Source organism: Rana temporaria, chromosome 2 (genome assembly GCF_905171775.1).
Source record: "Rana temporaria chromosome 2, aRanTem1.1, whole genome shotgun sequence".
Taxonomy (NCBI): Eukaryota; Metazoa; Chordata; class Amphibia; order Anura; family Ranidae; genus Rana; species Rana temporaria.
Window position 1 is genome coordinate 509468299 of NC_053490.1, and position 16769 is coordinate 509485067.

The 16769-nt window shown below is 45.6% G+C and overlaps 1 protein-coding gene across 4 annotated transcripts in view; it reads right to left on the reverse strand.

The window, feature by feature from the left end:
• The window catches only part of HLCS (holocarboxylase synthetase), a 268996-nt gene that overhangs the window by 221843 nt on the left and 30384 nt on the right, over positions 1 to 16769 (reverse strand). For all 4 annotated transcript variants that reach the window (XM_040338959.1, XM_040338958.1, XM_040338957.1 and 1 more), the window contains 2 exons: positions 15274 to 16199; positions 6991 to 7173 (listed from right to left, as the gene is read on the reverse strand). In XM_040338959.1, the coding sequence (XP_040194893.1) occupies positions 6991 to 7173; positions 15274 to 16199 (1109 nt within the window). The remainder of the gene's footprint in view (positions 1 to 6990; positions 7174 to 15273; positions 16200 to 16769) is intronic.

A 16769-nucleotide genomic window follows, 5' to 3' on the forward strand; every position in this document is an offset into this window, starting at 1 on the left:
CTATATACATTGCTACGATTATAACAACCTTTGTTGCAGATTCCTGCCTTTTGGTATTCTGAAGAAATCCCTGTGTGTTTGTCTGTGTCTCTGTGGTAAGTGGGTCTAAGGCCCCTTTCACACTGGGGCGGGAGGCGCGGTGGCGGTACAGCGCCGCTAAAAATACCGTCGGAATTGCCGCGGGATTCAGCCACTAGCGGTGCTGTATTAACCCCCGCTAGCGGCCGATAAAGGGTTAATACCGCCCGCAATGCGCCTCTGCAGTATTACTGCGGTTTCCCATTGTTTTAAATAGGAAGGAGCGGTGAATGAGCGATATACATGCCGCTTCTCTCACCGCTCTAAAGATGCTGCTTGTAGGAGATTTTTTTCTCTCCTGCCAGCGCATCGCCTCAGTGTGAAAGCCCTCGGGCTTTCACATTGAGAAGGCTGTGCAGGAGTTTTTCAGGTGGTATTTAGGCGCTATTTTTAGCGCTGTACCGCCTGAAAAACTCCTCAGTGTGAAAGGGGCCTAATGGGAAAGATTTCATAATTAACTGTCAGGTGTGCAGCTGCAGGGCACTAATAAGGAAATCTGCTGGGTCTGCATCCCATTGGACGTGTTCCTATAGAAAGTATCTCTCCAAAAATTTGATTTTTGTTGCAGGGGATGCCTGAAATGTGACTTGTATCTTATGCAGACTTCTGGGAAAATTGGTGAGCCAATCACACAAGCAGGAAATGATGTTTGTGGGAAGTGGTCACTCTGTACAGAACAACTCCCACTAGCCACAATGCAATGAATTACAGTGGCTGCAGATTGAAAAGGAAAGGTAATTTTTAATAACATTTAATTACAATATGATTAGTGTCACAATTATATATGTGCTATATTATGTTTTCTTTATTTGCTATTTTTTTTCCCCACGAAAGTGGAGTTATCCTTTAACCACTTAAGGACCACCGCATGTACATATACGTCCACAATATGGCACGTACAGGCACATGGGCGTATAGGTACGTCCTCGCCTATTAGCGGGTGGGGGGTCCGATCGGGACCCCCCCCGCTACATGCGGTGGTCGGGTCCGCTCGGGGAGCGATCCGGGACCACGGCGCGGCTATTTGTTTATAGCCGCTCCGTCGCAATCGCTCCCCGGAGCTGAAGAACGAGGAGAGCCGTGTGTAAACACGGCTTCCCCGTCCTTCACTATGGCGGCGCATCGATCGCGTCATTCCCTTTATAGGGAAGACACGATCGATGACGTCATTCCTACAGCCACACCCCCAAACAGTTGTAAACACATACTAGGTGCACCCTAACTCCTACAGCGCCACCTGTGGTTAACTCCCAAACTGCAACTGTCATTTTCACAATAAAGAATGCAATTTAAATGCATTTTTTGCTGTGAAAATGACAATGGTCCCAAAAATGTGTCAAAATTGTCCGAAGTGTCCGCCATAATGTCGCAGTCACGAAAAAAATTGCTGATCGCCGCCATTAGTAGTAAAAAAAAAATAAAAAATAAAAATGCAATAAAACTATCCCCTATTTTGTAAACACTATAAATTTTGCGCAAACCAATCGATAAACGCTTATTGCGATTTTTTTTACTAAAAATAGGTAGAAGAATACGTATCGGCCTAAACTGAGGAAAAAAAATGTTTTTATATATGTTTTTGGGGGATATTTATTACAGCAAAAAGTAAAAAATATTGCTTTTTTTTCAAAATTGTCGCTCTATTTTTGTTTATAGCGCAAAAACTAAAAACCGCAGATGTGATCAAATACCACCAAAAGAAAGCTCTATTTGTGGGGAAAAAAGGACGCCAATTTTGTTTGGGAGCCACGTCGCACGACCGCGCAATTGTCTGTTAAAGCGACGCAGTCCCGAACTGTAAAAACACCTTGGGTCTTTAGGCTGCATATTGGTCCGGGGCTTAAGTGGTTAAATGCCATCAATCAATAATCCATAAGCAGAGATGTTACTGAGGATGATATACATAAGCCCGCTATGTGCGCCAAGTCATTTTATGTCTATCAGCACCACCTTGTGGAATCTTGAAGAACTGCAATTTTGAAATGCAGCTCCTATGTATTGTTAGAATTAATGCCATAATCTCCTTTATTGGTACCTATAATCAAAAGCCTGAATCATACACCTTTAAAAAAAAAAAAAAAAGCATTTTCAAGAGGTTTTCATGGGTGTTTTTTTTGTTTTTTTTTGTCATTTTTGTATGTACTATAAAATGTGTCTCTAAGCATTTATTACATCTTTTTTTTAAGCACGCACAAAAATGCATAAAACGTTTTTCAAAGTGTATGTTCACCCAAAACTTTCTTCATAGAGTGGATGGCATAGGGAAGGGATAGAACCCCCACTTGTACTGCCTTTCTGGGCTTTTGGAGATTTTCTCTCAATCTCTGTCTGATGTCGCTCTCATGCCGCGTACACACGATCATTTTTCAGCATTAAAAAAAAAAAAAAAAAAGTTTTTCAGCATGTTTAAAAAACAACGTTTTTCCAACTTCATCATTAAAACGACGTTGCCCACACACCATCGTTTTTAAAAAAAGATCTAGCAAAGCGCAGTGACGTACAACACGTACAACGGCACTATAAAGGGGAAGTTCCATGCGGATGACGCCACCCTTGGGGCTGCTTTAGCTGATTCCGTGTTAGTAAAAGACGATTCACGCTTTTCTGTCTGTTACAGCGTGATGAATGTGCTTACTCCATTACGAACGCTAGTTTTACCAGAACGAGCGCTCCCGTCTCATAACTTGCTTCTGAGCATGCGCGGGTTTTTCACAGCGTTTTAGCCCACACACAATCATTTTTTACAACCCGAAAAACGACATTGTTTAAAACTACGTTAAAAAATGCAGCATGTTCGAATTTTTTTTTTGTCGTTTTTCAGAACCTGAAAAATGATGTGTAGCCCACACACCATCATATTAAATGACGTTTTTGAAAAACTACGTTTTTTTCATGCTGAAAAATGATCGTGTGTACGCGGCATTAGTGGCCGTAAATGAGGGAGAAAATGCTTTAATACAGTTTTGGCTGGACATACACACATAAAATAAATAAAAAAATGTAAACACTCAGGGCCAGATCCACGTAGCACGGCGCATTGTTGCGGCCGTAACTTACAGCGTAATTTCCTTATCCTCAAAGAATTTGCGCCGTAAGTTACGGCGGCGTAGTGTATCTTTGGCGGCGTAAGGGCGCGCAATTCAAATCAATGTGATGGGGGCGTGTTTTATGTAAATACGTTGTGACCCGACGTAAATTACATTTTTTTTGAACGGCGCATGCGCTGTCCGTGGGGGTATCCCAGTGCGCATGCTCGAAATTAACCCGGAACAAGCCAATGCCTACGACAGTGATGTCATTCTACGCAAATCCCTATTCGCGGATGACTTACGCAAACGACGTAAAAAATTCTAAATTCAACGCGGGAACGACGGCCATACTTAACATTGAGTACGCCTCATATAGCAAGGGTAACTATACGCCGGAAAAAGCCGAACGCAAACGACATAAAAAAAAAGCGCCGGCCGGACGTACATTCATGGATCGCCATATGTAGCTAATTTGCATACTTGACGCGGAATTCGACAGAAACGCCACCTAGCTGGCGGCGCAAAAAAGGGACCTACGATCCGACGGCGTACTAAGAAGAACGCCAGTCGGATCGAGCCCAGATGCCGTCGTATCTTGTTTTGTAGATACAAAACAAAGATACGACGCGGGAACTTTGAAATTACGATAGATAGATCAATAGATACGACGGCGTAATTCTTCTGTGGATCTGGCCCTCCCTCTATAAACCAAAGCAATTTTTTGAATTTCTGCTTTGGGTTTACACATTCAACAGATTTTGAAGCCCCTCTGAAAAGTGATGCATGGTGGAACGCTTTTCAGAAGCGATAAAGGAGGCAACATTGACAGCTTCTTGTGACCAGGTCCCCCAATAATGCAGCACCAGAACTCACACATGTGCAAACAGAGATCTCATGTCATCCTTCAATATAGGAGATATAGGGGAAGATTTACTGAGCCTGGAACACTCAGAATCTGGTGTAGCTGTGCACGGTAGCCAATCAGCTTCTAACTTCAGCTTGTTCAATTAAGCTTTGACAATAAAACCTGGAAGCCTATTGGTCTCTATGCACAACTGCAACAGATTATGCACTCTCCAGTCTTTGTAAATCTCCCCCATTGTATTTTATGAATGATGGAAAGTAATACAGCAATCAGGAAAATGCAATATTATGGCCACTAGATGGAGTTGATGTTCATAAAATATACATTCATGGTTGTCAATTTTGTATGTCATGGTTGAATGACAGTATATCATTTAAAATTACATTTGACACATAATATTATTATACAGGATGTATATAGTGACAACAGTTTTCACACTGCTTTAAATGACAGATATTACAGAAATTATGGAGAATAATGTGGGAATGCTGGCACATCTCATCACATTTTTTTTAAATAGACCCCTAAGAAGGTGTGTGGTCACCTTAGGTCTAAACTACAGGAAGAATTTTAGCCTTTGGCTAACCTCATCTACATCACACTATAATCTGTAAACTGGTCACAGTTCATTCAGAATAGGCCAATCAGTGGCTGCGGCAGCTGCTGTCAGAATACGCCCATCAGTGGCTGCGGCAGCTGCTGTCAGAATACGCCCATCAGTGGCTGCAGCAGCTGCTGTCAGAATACGCCCATCAGTGGCTGCAGCAGCTGCTGTCAGAATACGCCCATCAGTGGCTGCAGCAGCTGCTGTCAGAATACGCCCATCAGTGGCTGCAGCAGCTGCTGTCAGAATACGCCCATCAGTGGCTGCAGCAGCTGCTGTCAGAATACGCCCATCAGTGGCTGCAGCAGCTGCTGTCAGAATACGCCCATCAGTGACTGCAGCAGCTGCTGTCAGAATACGCCCATCAGTGGCTGCAGCAGCTGCTGTCAGAATACGCCCATCAGTGGCTGCAGCAGCTGCTGTCAGAATACGCCCATCAGTGGCTGCAGCAGCTGCTGTCAGAATACGCCCATCAGTGGCTGCAGCAGCTGCTGTCAGAATACGCCCATCAGTGGCTGCAGCAGCTGCTGTCAGAATACGCTAAACTGTGGCTGCAGCAGCTGCTGTCAGAATACGCTAAACTGTGGCTGCAGCGAACCCCACCCTTGAGCACATTTACAAATTGCCTGAACCCCATGCTTGGACCAAATTTGGTGTAAAAACAGTGGCCCAGGTGGTCTCCAATCAGTCTCTGGCCCCACTCCCCAAACTGATTTCGGACTTCAACATCCCGCAAAGTTATTTTTTTAGATATTTACAACTCTCCCATGCCTTCGGTCGTCAATTCTCCAGTTCTCCTCCTCAGATCGTCCAGTCCTCATTAGAGACCCTCCTCAGGTCAGGGTGTGCAGACAAACCCACCTTGCGACTGTACTCTCACTTAATAATGACCTCCCTCCCTACTCTGGAAAAACTCAGAAACAAATGGCTACACGACATTCCTGACTTTGGCAATGACGATTGGGACGACATATGGGACTTCCCTTTCAGATCCCTGGTCTCCCTGAGAGACCGACTAATACAGTTCAAGATGGCTCACCGCGCATACTTTACCCCGCACAGGTTGCACAAAATGAACCCCGCCTCCCCCCGGGGTGTTGGCGTTGTGGTACAGTACCAGGTGACTTTACCCACATTTTTTGGACCTGCCCAGCCATTGTCGATTACTGGAAGGAGATATTACGGGTCATTACGCAGATCACCACTATATCGCTTCAACCCTCCATAGCAGTGTGTATATTAGGTCTCATAGAACAACTGATTCCCACTGTGGCAGGTCGCACTCTGGTCGGGTTGCTTCTCTTTTATGCCCGCAAGGCCAAAGCCCTTAGCTGGCGTAAACTGACTCCTCCTCCTCCTCCTCCTCCTCCTCCTCCTCCTCCTCCTCCTCTCTCCCTGTGGAAGCAATTGGTCAACAACAGCTTGCCTCTTGACAAAGATTGCTATGTTAATAATAGGGGTTGCCCTCAAAAATATGATAAGGTTTGGTCCAAATGGCTGGCGGATCCTTCCACAGACCCAAACTCCACTTAATTCTTTGTTCCCTGATGTTGTATAGGATTATACGACTGTAATATATCATGTGTCTCTGAGCTGCAGGGGTTTTTTGTCCCCCCTTTTTTTTTTTTTTGCCCGAAGTTGTCCTTCTACCCGTGAATGATGGCCCGCTGAGACCATTGTGATGACATGAGCTCCCCATCTTATTTTATGTAACCAGATTGCCTCGAATCATATTTCTGTATGTACCTTAGCCAATTTTTGTCATGACCAATGTCTGTTGTTTTTTTCTTTTTGTTGAATGTTTTAAAATTCAATAAACAGATTTACAAAAAAAAAAAACTGTGGCTGCAGCAGCTGCTGTCAGAATAGGCTAAACTGTGGCTGCAGCAGCTGCTGTCAGATTATGCCAATCAGTGGCTGCTGCTGTTGGGTTACACCAGTGTTTCTCAATTCCAGTCCTCAGGCCCCCCCCCAACAGGTCAGGTTTTCAGGATTTCCCTCAGATGAAAAGGCTGTGGTGATTACTAAGGCAGTGAAACTGATCAAATCACCTGTGCAAAATAATGGAAATCCTGAAAACCTGACCTGTTGGGGGGGCCTGAGGACTGGAATTGAGAAACACTGGGTTACACAGACCAGTGGCTGTGGCTGCTGCTTTCACAATATGCTGATCAGTGACTGCAGCTGATGATTGAGAACATTTTTCCAAAATGTCCCTTCAGCAGAAGTTGTTCAAGCAACCGACTTTTGTGGAGCCACACGCTGATTGAAATTTGGTCATTCCTTGTTGAACCAGACCAATCATGAACCGTGTATGACCATTTTGAAGAACTGAGAATTTTGATTGGCTGCCAAGTCAGATAGACAAATACATTTTTCCCGGTGTCTATGCATTAATGACAACCTGAGCTTACCTTCTGTGCACTTAGCAGGTAGACAGGTGTGAGGGACGGGGAGGGGCTGACCTCACACTCCAGACCAAGACTGATGAGGATCTGCGTCAGAACTTCATGCCTCTGGGGGTTACTGAGCTTCAAGGAGTCAAAGGTCCCCTTATCATGTTCCATTAGAGACTCGGGAGCCACTTCCAGCCTGACCTGTAAAATAAACAGTGTGCACAGCATTACCCATACTGTTTTTACTAAACATCGGCAATATACATTTAAAGCAGAATTCCCTTTACAATTTTTTTTTTATTATTATTATTATCATCAAATTATTTATCAATTATTATATTGTCAGGAAAAAAAAATCATCTTTAAGCGGAATTAACCACTTGAGACCCGCGCTATTGACAAAAGACGTCAACAGCGCGGCTCTCAAGTGCCAACTGGACGTCTTTGGACGTCATTTAAAAGAATTACCCGTGCGTGCCACTGGGGGGGCGCGCAGCAGGTAAACACTGTCCCGGCGCATCGCTGGGAAGCCGATGCGTGTACCTGGCGGCCGCGATGTCCGCCGGGTACACGAGATCGTCGGTAAGACAGCAGGGACGTGGAGCTCTGTGTGTAAACACAGAGCTCCACGTGCTGTCAGAGGAGAGGAGACCGATCTGTGTCCCTTGTACATAGAGACACAGCATCGGTCACCTCCCCCAGTCACCCCCCTCCCCCCACACAGTTAGAACACACCCAGGATACACATTTAACCCCTTCCTCACCCCCTAGTGTTAACCCCTTCCCTGCCAGTCACATTTATACAGTAATTAGTGCATTTTTATAGCACTGATCGCTGTATAAATGTGAATGGCGCCAAATTTGTGTCAAAAGTGTCCGATACGTCCGTCGCAATATCGCAGTCCCAATAAAAATCACAGATCGCCGCCATTACTAGTAAAAAAAAAAAAAAAAAAAAATCATAATTCTGTCCCCTATTTTGTAGGCGCTATAACTTTTGCGCAAACCAGTCGCTTATTGCGTTTTTTTTTTTTTTACAAAAATACGTCGAAAAATACGTATCGGCCTTAACTGAGAAAAAAAATTGTTTTTTTTTAAAAAAAATTGGGATATTTATTATAGCAACAAGCAACAAGTAACAAGTAAAAAATATAGATATTTTTTTTAAATTGTCGCTTTTTTTTTTGTTTATAGCGCAAAAAATAAAAACCGCAGAGGTGATCAAATACCACCAAAAGAAAGCTCTATTTGTGGGGAAAAAAGGACGCCAATTTTGTTTGGGAGCCACGTCGCACGACCGCGCAAATGTCAGTTAAAGCGACGCAAGGCTATTTCGCCTGGGAATGAAGGGGGTTTATGTGCCCAGTAAGCAAGTGGTTAAACTGTCTCAGAGCACCACAAAGCAAAAACGTAATTTAATAAAAATGTTAACAGTCAAAACAAGCTCACCTATGTATCCATATCTCCATGCTTAAATGTATTGAGAAATCACTTTGAAAAACACCCCCTAATATTTTTATTTCAAGCTGTGGCCATCGTAAGGGCAGATGATTCATGCGGCACTTAATTCCAACAATCCATTTGCCCTTAGCTCAGGCAAGCCGGCAGGAGGAGGGTGTGCACCTATTCTCCCTGCTAAATATTAGGCCGGGCCATAGAAGAGTTGAAAACCGAATCTTCTGTCGATCAAAAAACAAAAAATGGCGCATACGATTGTGTCATTTGTTTTGTGTTTCTACAAAAAAATCCAGCATGTTGGATTAGGCCAGGGTTCGACAAAACCCAGGCGCCAGGTTGCAATTGCGACTAGAATTAGCAACCTGGGGTGGCACAGCTGGGGTATCCTGCGTCTCCGTGCGCCCCCACCGCCGCGTGATTGAATTGGGCCTTGCCGGCCGGTAATTGAGGCCGCGGCTTTGCGGCCTTCTGCAGGCCTATGGTTCCTTTTGTGATCTGGCGCTAATTTTACGCCGAGTAAATTGATACAACATGTCACGCTTCAAAATTGTGTCCGCTCATGGAATGGCGACAAACTTGTACCTTTTAAAATCTCCATAGGCGACGTTTAAAAAATTCTACAGGTTGCATATTTTGAGTTACAGAGGAGGTCTAGTGCTAGAATTATTGCTCTCACTCTACCAATCGTAGCGATACCTCACCTCGTCTATGGCCTGCTTTAGCTACTGGTACATCTAACTGACACTTGGCAAGTTTCCATTAAGCAGTATTAAACCCAGCATTTTGACTTTTCCTTTTATATACAGTGCCTTGAAAAAGTATTCTTACCCTTTTTTTCACATTTTGTCATGTTACAAACAAAAACGTAAGGCCCCTTTCACACCAGGTGCATCCGTCGCAGCGAAGTCCGCCAGCTCAGCAGGAGATCTCTCCGTGGATCTCCGCTGAGCCGGCAGAGGACAGGTCCCTCTCTACTCACTGAGCGGGGAGGGGCTTGTCCAGCGCCGCTGTCTCCTATGGAGAGATCTGATAAAAAACCGACAGCATGTCCGTTTTCATCAGATCTCACCCGATTTGATATGGACAGATGGCGACGTATCGCCATCCGTCTGATTTTAGCAGATTGAACCGGGTCGGATGTCAGCGGACATGTCACCGCTGACATCCAACGCTCCACAGATGTATGGAGCGGCCGTTCAGGTCCGCTGACAAAACTGACAGGCGGATCTGAATGGTCCGACCGTGTGAAAGAAGCCTATATTTTTTGGGGGGGGATTTTATGTGATGGACCAACAAAAAGTGGCACATAATTGTGAAGGGGAAGGAAAATTATAAATGGTTTTCCAAATCCAAATCAAAATAAATATGTGAAAAGTAGAAATCAAAATAAATATGTGAAAAGTAGAAATCAAAATAAATATGTGAAAAGTGTGGTGTGCATTTATATTCAGCCCCCTTTACTTTGATAACCCCAACTAAAATCTAGTGGAACCAATTGCCTTCAGAAGTCACCTAATTAGTGAAAATGGTGGTAGATTGTTGGTTCTTCAGTGAAGCTGGTCAGAGTTGATGGGAAGATGGATGGAGCCAAATACAGGGCAATCTTAGAAGAAAACCTGTCATAGGGCCAGATTCTCAGAAGAGATACGACGGTGTATCTCAGGAAACACCGTCGTATCTCTGTTTTTGGCCCCAGGTATTTATGCGAGTGATTCCTAGAATCATTTTCGCATAGATACGGCCAAGATCCGACAGGTGTAAGTCACTTACACCGTCGGATCTTAGATGTAATTCGACGCCGGCCGCTAGGTGGCGTTTACGTTCAGTTCTCATTTGACTATGCAAATGAGCCTGATACGCCGATTCCCGAACGAATTTGCGCCGCGTCGTCGTCGTTTACGTTGTTTCCGTAAGCGTAAGGTTACCCCTGCTATATGAGGGGTAACCTTACGCCAGTCCGCCGTATGCCATGTTAAGCATGGCGTCGGGTCCGCGTCGTCTTTTTCCGTCAGTTACGTCGTTTTACTAAGTCGTTCCCGAATACGACTTTACGTCAATGACGCTCATGCCGGCGTCATTGACGCTTTCCGTCGTGAGCTGGAGCATGCGCACTGGGCTTTTTTTTTCCGCCCGGCGCATGCGCAGTTCGATCGGAGCGGGGGCGCGCTTAATTTTAATACAAGCCGCCCCCCCTTTGAATTACGTGGCCATACGCCGGGCCATTTACACTACGCCGCCGCAAATTACGGAGCAAGTGCTTGAAGAATACGGCACTTGCTCCAGTAAGTTGCGGTGGCGTGGTGTAAATGGCTTACACCACGCCAACGCCGATTCTTTGCGAATCTGGCCCAGAGTCTGCAAAAGACTTGAGACTGGGGTGGAGGTTCACCTTCCAGCAGGACAACGACCCTAAACATACAGCCAGAGCTACAATGGAACGGTTTATATCAAAGTATATTCATGTGTTAGAATGGCCAAGTCACAGTCCAGACCTAAATCCAATTGAGACCCCTCTAATTTGTCGGATTTATATGCCCTTAATTACCTCCCTATGCTGGCCCGAATTAGGAAGGAATTAGATGCCTGGCGCCCCTCCTCGTAACCCTGGTTCGGCCATGGTAACTCCTTGAAAATGGACACAATACCTAAATTGTTGTATTTGTTTCAGACGGTTCCCATTTCTGTCCTTAAACACTTCTTTACTTCCCTGCACTCCATGTCCATACGTTTTGTATGGAACCAGGGCCTACACTTTGCTCACCTCTCCTAAAACCCGAGGGGGGCTGGGTCTCCCGGATTTCGAATTATACCACAGGGCGGCATTGCTATCCAGGGTCCTGGAATGGTTCCCTCGCCCCATCCCTAAAGCATCCACCTCGGTGGAACAAGACCCATCCCCCTATGACTTGCGGGGCCCTACTCTGGGGCTATGAGCAGAAATTGCATTTACTTTCCTCGTCTTCCCCCTTAACACTCGCTGCCTTACATCTCTGGTATAAAAAGGGTCTGCTATCTCTTCCATCCACAGACCCCTTGCCCCTTACTTTGTTGTTTGACCACCCTTCTCTGCCTCAGGGTATGGGGTCCAATATGGTAGGCACATATTCCCAATCAACCTGGCCTGTAGCGAGTTCCTTTGTGGATCCCTCTCTTGGTACCCCCGTTATACGAGGCGCACCAGATAATTGGCTCACGGCACTTCATATATCCTCTTTTTGCTCTGACTTGTTCTCTTCTTCCCAAATTCATAGACCTCTAACGGGATTTGAACAGCTGTGCTCTCTCTCAGAAACGCCTAGGCATCTACTCTATGTACTCACTACAGCTTGCACTGCTACGCGATCAACCCCCCCCCCCCCCCCCCCACAACCTTACACCTGGGCAGGGATCTCTCTTTAGTGGATTGGCAAAAATCATTCCACTTTACGCATAAATCTTCTATCTCCTGCTATTCTCCAAAAAATATTTTTTTAACTCCTCTCCCCTCAAACTCTTCATAAAATGTTCCCGTCCGTGTCTCCCTTATGCTGGAGATGTGGCACGGAGGAGGGAAGCTACTTACATGTTTGGTGGGACTGCGCTGCAGTTCAACCCCTTTGGTCGCAGGTTTTTGCCATATATAATAGCCTTTATGATCGAAAATTATCGCCCGCCCCTGAAATAGCCCTGCTGTCCATGCTCCCTGGGTCGATAGCCTCCCTGCTGCGTTTTTTTCTATCAGCCGCTAGACAACTCATATCCTTGTTTTTGAAAACCACTATCACTCCACCCCTGACGGTCTGGGTCTCCATGGTCAAAAATATCATGCGCATGGAGGAGATGATCGCCTTAGACAATTATACCTTCAATAAATTTAAGATCCTTTGGCTTCTCTGGATCGACCTTTCTACTGATTTCCTGAAAGCGAGGTTGGAATCTCACAGCCAGCCCAGATTTGTCTCATGATTCCGCTACGTGGGATTGTTACATCAAGGTCTCCCCCCCCCCCCCCCCCCCCCCCCTCTCCCTTGCAGTTGACCTGCATACCCTCCCAATGGCAGATCCAGGGGGGGGGGCAACAGGGAAATTGCCCCCCCCCCCGAGACTATCATGTCACATTGGCTTAAAAAAAAAAAAAGACCATCTCTTGTACCATGTCTGCAGTCTCTGACCATCTCTTGTACCATGTCTACAGTCTCTGACCATCTCTTGTACCATGTCTGCAGTCTCTGACCATCTCTTGTACCATGTCTGCAGTCTCTGACCATCTCTTGTACCATGTCTACAGTCTCTGACCATCTCTTGTACCATGTCTACAGTCTCTGACCATCTCCTGTACCATGTCTGCAGTCTCTGACCATCCCTTGTACCACGTCTGCAGTCTCTGACCATCTCCTGTATCATGTCTGCAGTCTCTGACTATCTCCTGTATCATGTCTGCAGTCTCTGACCATCTCTTGAACCACGTCTGCAGTCTCTGACCATCCCTTGTACCACGTCTGCAGTCTCTGACCATCTCCTGTATCATGTCTGCAGTCTCTGACTATCTCCTGTATCATGTCTGCAGTCTCTGACCATCTCTTGAACCACGTCTGCAGTCTCTGACCATCTCTTGTACCATGTCTACAGTCTCTGACCATCTCTTGTACCATGTCTACAGTCTCTGACCATCTCCTGTACCATGTCTGCAGTCTCTGACCATCCCTTGTACCACGTCTGCAGTCTCTGACCATCCCTTGTACCTCGTCTGTAATCTCTGACTATCTCCTGTATCATGTCTGCAGTCTCTGACCATCTCTTGAACCACGTCTGCAGTCTCTGACCATCTCTTGTACCACGTCTGCAGTCCCTGACAATCGTCTACAAACTATGGGATAGATTTATGGCATTTATATTTAAGTATTTTTTACTAGTAATGGCGGCGATCATTGATTTTTTTAGCGGTACTGCAACATTGCAGCGGACACACCGGACACCTAATTGAGTTCTGTAAGCAACACCTTATGTTCTGGCAGTGCCCCTCCCGAGACTAGACTCTGGATCCGCCCTTGTACCCTCCTCTGTCCTCCCCCCTCTTCTACCCTCTTTCTCTTCCTCTTTACTCTCCTCTGCACCTGTCTCTCTCTTATTTCTATTTCATACCCGGATATATATTCACCAGGTTCTGATGTTTAGTGGTGTGAAACGTCTTAACTTCAATGTATGACTTGAGTGAAGATTACCTGCACCCTCTTTGGGGACAACTGCGGCTACTTGCTCACCATATAATCCCTGTTGTTTACTTTTTGTACTTGTCCTCCGTGCCTCGCTCATGTCATGTTATTTTTTTTTTTTCCAAAAACCTAATAAAAATATATTCGACTCTAAATCCAATTGAGAATCTGTGGCAAGACTTGAAAATTGCTGATCTGACAGAGCTTGAGCTATTTTGCTATTTTGCAAAGAAGAATGGGCAAAAATGTCCCTCTCTAGATGTGCAAAGCTGGTAGAGATCCCCAAAAAGACTTGCAGCTGTAATTGCAGTGAAAGGAGGTTCTACAAAGTATTTCACATATTTATAAAAAAAAAAAATTAAAACCATTTATTATTTTCCTTCCACTTTTTATGTGACCCTTTGTGTTGGTCTATCACATACAATCCCAATATAAAATACATTTACGGTTTTGGTTATAACATGACAAAAGGTGAAATTTTTTAGTGATACTTTTTCAAGGCACTATAAGCATTTTATGCTTAACATGGTTCTAAAGGTTTAGGGCTAGATTCAGCATTGATTTACGCCGGCGTATCTATAGATGCGCCGCGTAAATTCAAAGCTGCGCCGGCGTATCTTCTTTCTGTATTCAGAAAGCAAGATACACCATCGTATTTAGGGTGCATATTTACGCTAGCCGCTAGGTGGCGCTTCCGTCGTTTTCGGGGTAGAATATGCAAATGACCTAGATACGCCGATACGTAAGGTTGCTCCTGCTATTATGAGGTGTACGCAATGTTAAGTATAGATGTCGTTGCCGCGTTAAAATTTGAATTTTTTACGTCGTTTGCGTAAGTCGTTCGCGAATAGGGCTGGACGTAATTTACGTTCACGTCGAAACCAATGACATCCTTGCGGCGTACTTTGGAGCAATGCACACTGGGAAATTCCACGGACGGCGCATGCGCCGTTCGGGAAAAACGCCAATCACGTCGGGTCACCAAGAATTAACATAAAACACGCCCCCCATCCTCATTTGAATTGCGCATGCTTACGCCGGCCCCATTTACGCTACGCCGCCGTAACTTAGAAGGCAAGTGCTTTGTGAATACAGCACTTGCCTCTCTAACTTACGGCGGTGTAGCGTAAATACGATATGCTGCGTCAGCGTAACAATGCGCGCCCCTACCTGAATCTAGCCCTTAATGTTTTTTACCCTCATGCTTTTTTGTGCAGCAGCCCACCCAAATACTTACCCCCAAGCTCAATCTTCCTCCAGCACTCTGCACTTGAGCCTCAGCTCTCCGGGGACTATCCCTCCACAATGGTTGAAACAGCTGTGGGAGTCGGTGTCAATCACAGCCAGTGCACCAATGAGGAGAGGGGCGGGGCTGAGCCTTGGTGTGTGAATGGACACTTAGAGTAGTGGTTTGGGAGTGAGCCTGCCTGGGTGCCCCATAAGAAGATGCTTGCTCTGGGGGCACTTGGCAGGAGAGAGGGGCCAGGAGCACCAGTGGGGGACCCGAGAAAATAAGGATCGGGGTTGCTGTGTGCAAAACCACTGCACAGAGCAGGTAATTATAACATGTTTGTTAGTTTAATGTAAAACAATCCACAGCATTAATATCACTTTAACATACACAATTTTGGAGCAAAAGGGGAATTTATACCTGGCATAGGACAGCTTCTCCACCGTTGTCACCATACGCTTGACGCACCATCATCAGGTCCTGACTTTCATTGTTTAATCGTCCCCATTTATCCACCTTATCACATGACTCTACCAAGCCCTCCTCATACGCAAACCCACTGGCCAGGATATTGAGACTAATCAGATTGTCATTGGGTCCATCAAAAACCAGGTCTTGAACTGAGCCCAGAAGTTCAGATTTTCTTTTCAGAGCTACATTACCAAACGTATAAGAGGAGGCTAACCCAAGGATCTTCCCACCTTTCTCCAGATAGGAAGTAAAGAGTCTATGAAGATTGGAAGGTATGAGTTCCTCACCCGCTAGAACCAACAGTAAGCAATTGTCCATCCATGGGGCTGTGAGAGCCTGCTCCTCAGGGAGAGGGTACACAACGTATCGACAGGTATCAAAGCATTGGAGGAGCACTGATTTGACTTGTTCAAACTGTTCCGGAAATGAAGGGCTACTATAGACGAGAACATTAGGTGGCTTCCCAGTGACATTAAGATTTGAGGTCTCATTGGAATGACCCACATCAGAATGATCCTCCAAGCTGATGTAATCATCAGGAAGTTCCGGAATGTTTTCTGCTGAAGCAAATTTGACCGACTCTATGGTGCAGTTCTCCAGTTCAAGGCACTCATGGCAGCTGGACAGGTGAAGATGAAGATGTTCACCACTAGCTTCCTCTCCCTGTCCCAGGCGTGTTCTCCTATTTGAATTGGGGTTTCCATTGCTGTTGTCAGGGTTCTCCATCTCAGTGCTTTCAGCCACACCCATGTCCTTTCCAAAAGTCCGATCAGAAATAAGATTTGGCTCAAGGGCAGCTTTCCTCTGAGTCAAATATAAATGAGGGTTGTGGGGGTCTTCTCCTTCAGTCGTAGCGCTCTCTCTTAAGTGCACAGCTAAGGGACGACAATACCACATATTTAAGACAATGCAATTAAAGACAAAATATGTAAATGCAGTAAAACACATTGAATAGTTTGATAAAGTTTGATAAAGTGGAGGGGGTTTTTGTTAGGGACTTTGAGGAAGCCATGGCATGGTGAGGTCACGTATTTCCATCCCCGGGGATATTAAATGAAATCATGGCCTGATGAGGTCATGTATTTTCTTGCCCCTCACCTCTTTAGTATCCCCCTATTAAGCCCTTTTCACACGGTCAGACCGTTCAGGTCCGCCTGTCAGTTTTGTCGGCGGACCTGAACAGCCGCTCCATGCATGCCTATGGAGCGTCGCATGTCAGCGGAGACAAGTCCGCTGACATCTGACCCGATCTGATAAAATCAGACAGATGGCGATACGTCCCCATCCGTCCATGGCGGATCGGGTGAGATCTGATGAAAATGGACATGCTGTCCATTCTCTCCATAGGAGACAGTGGTGCTGCACAAGCCCCTCCCCGCTCAGTGAGCAGAGAGGGACTTGTCAGCCGCCGGCTCAGCGGAGATCAGCAGATGCGGGCAATGCAT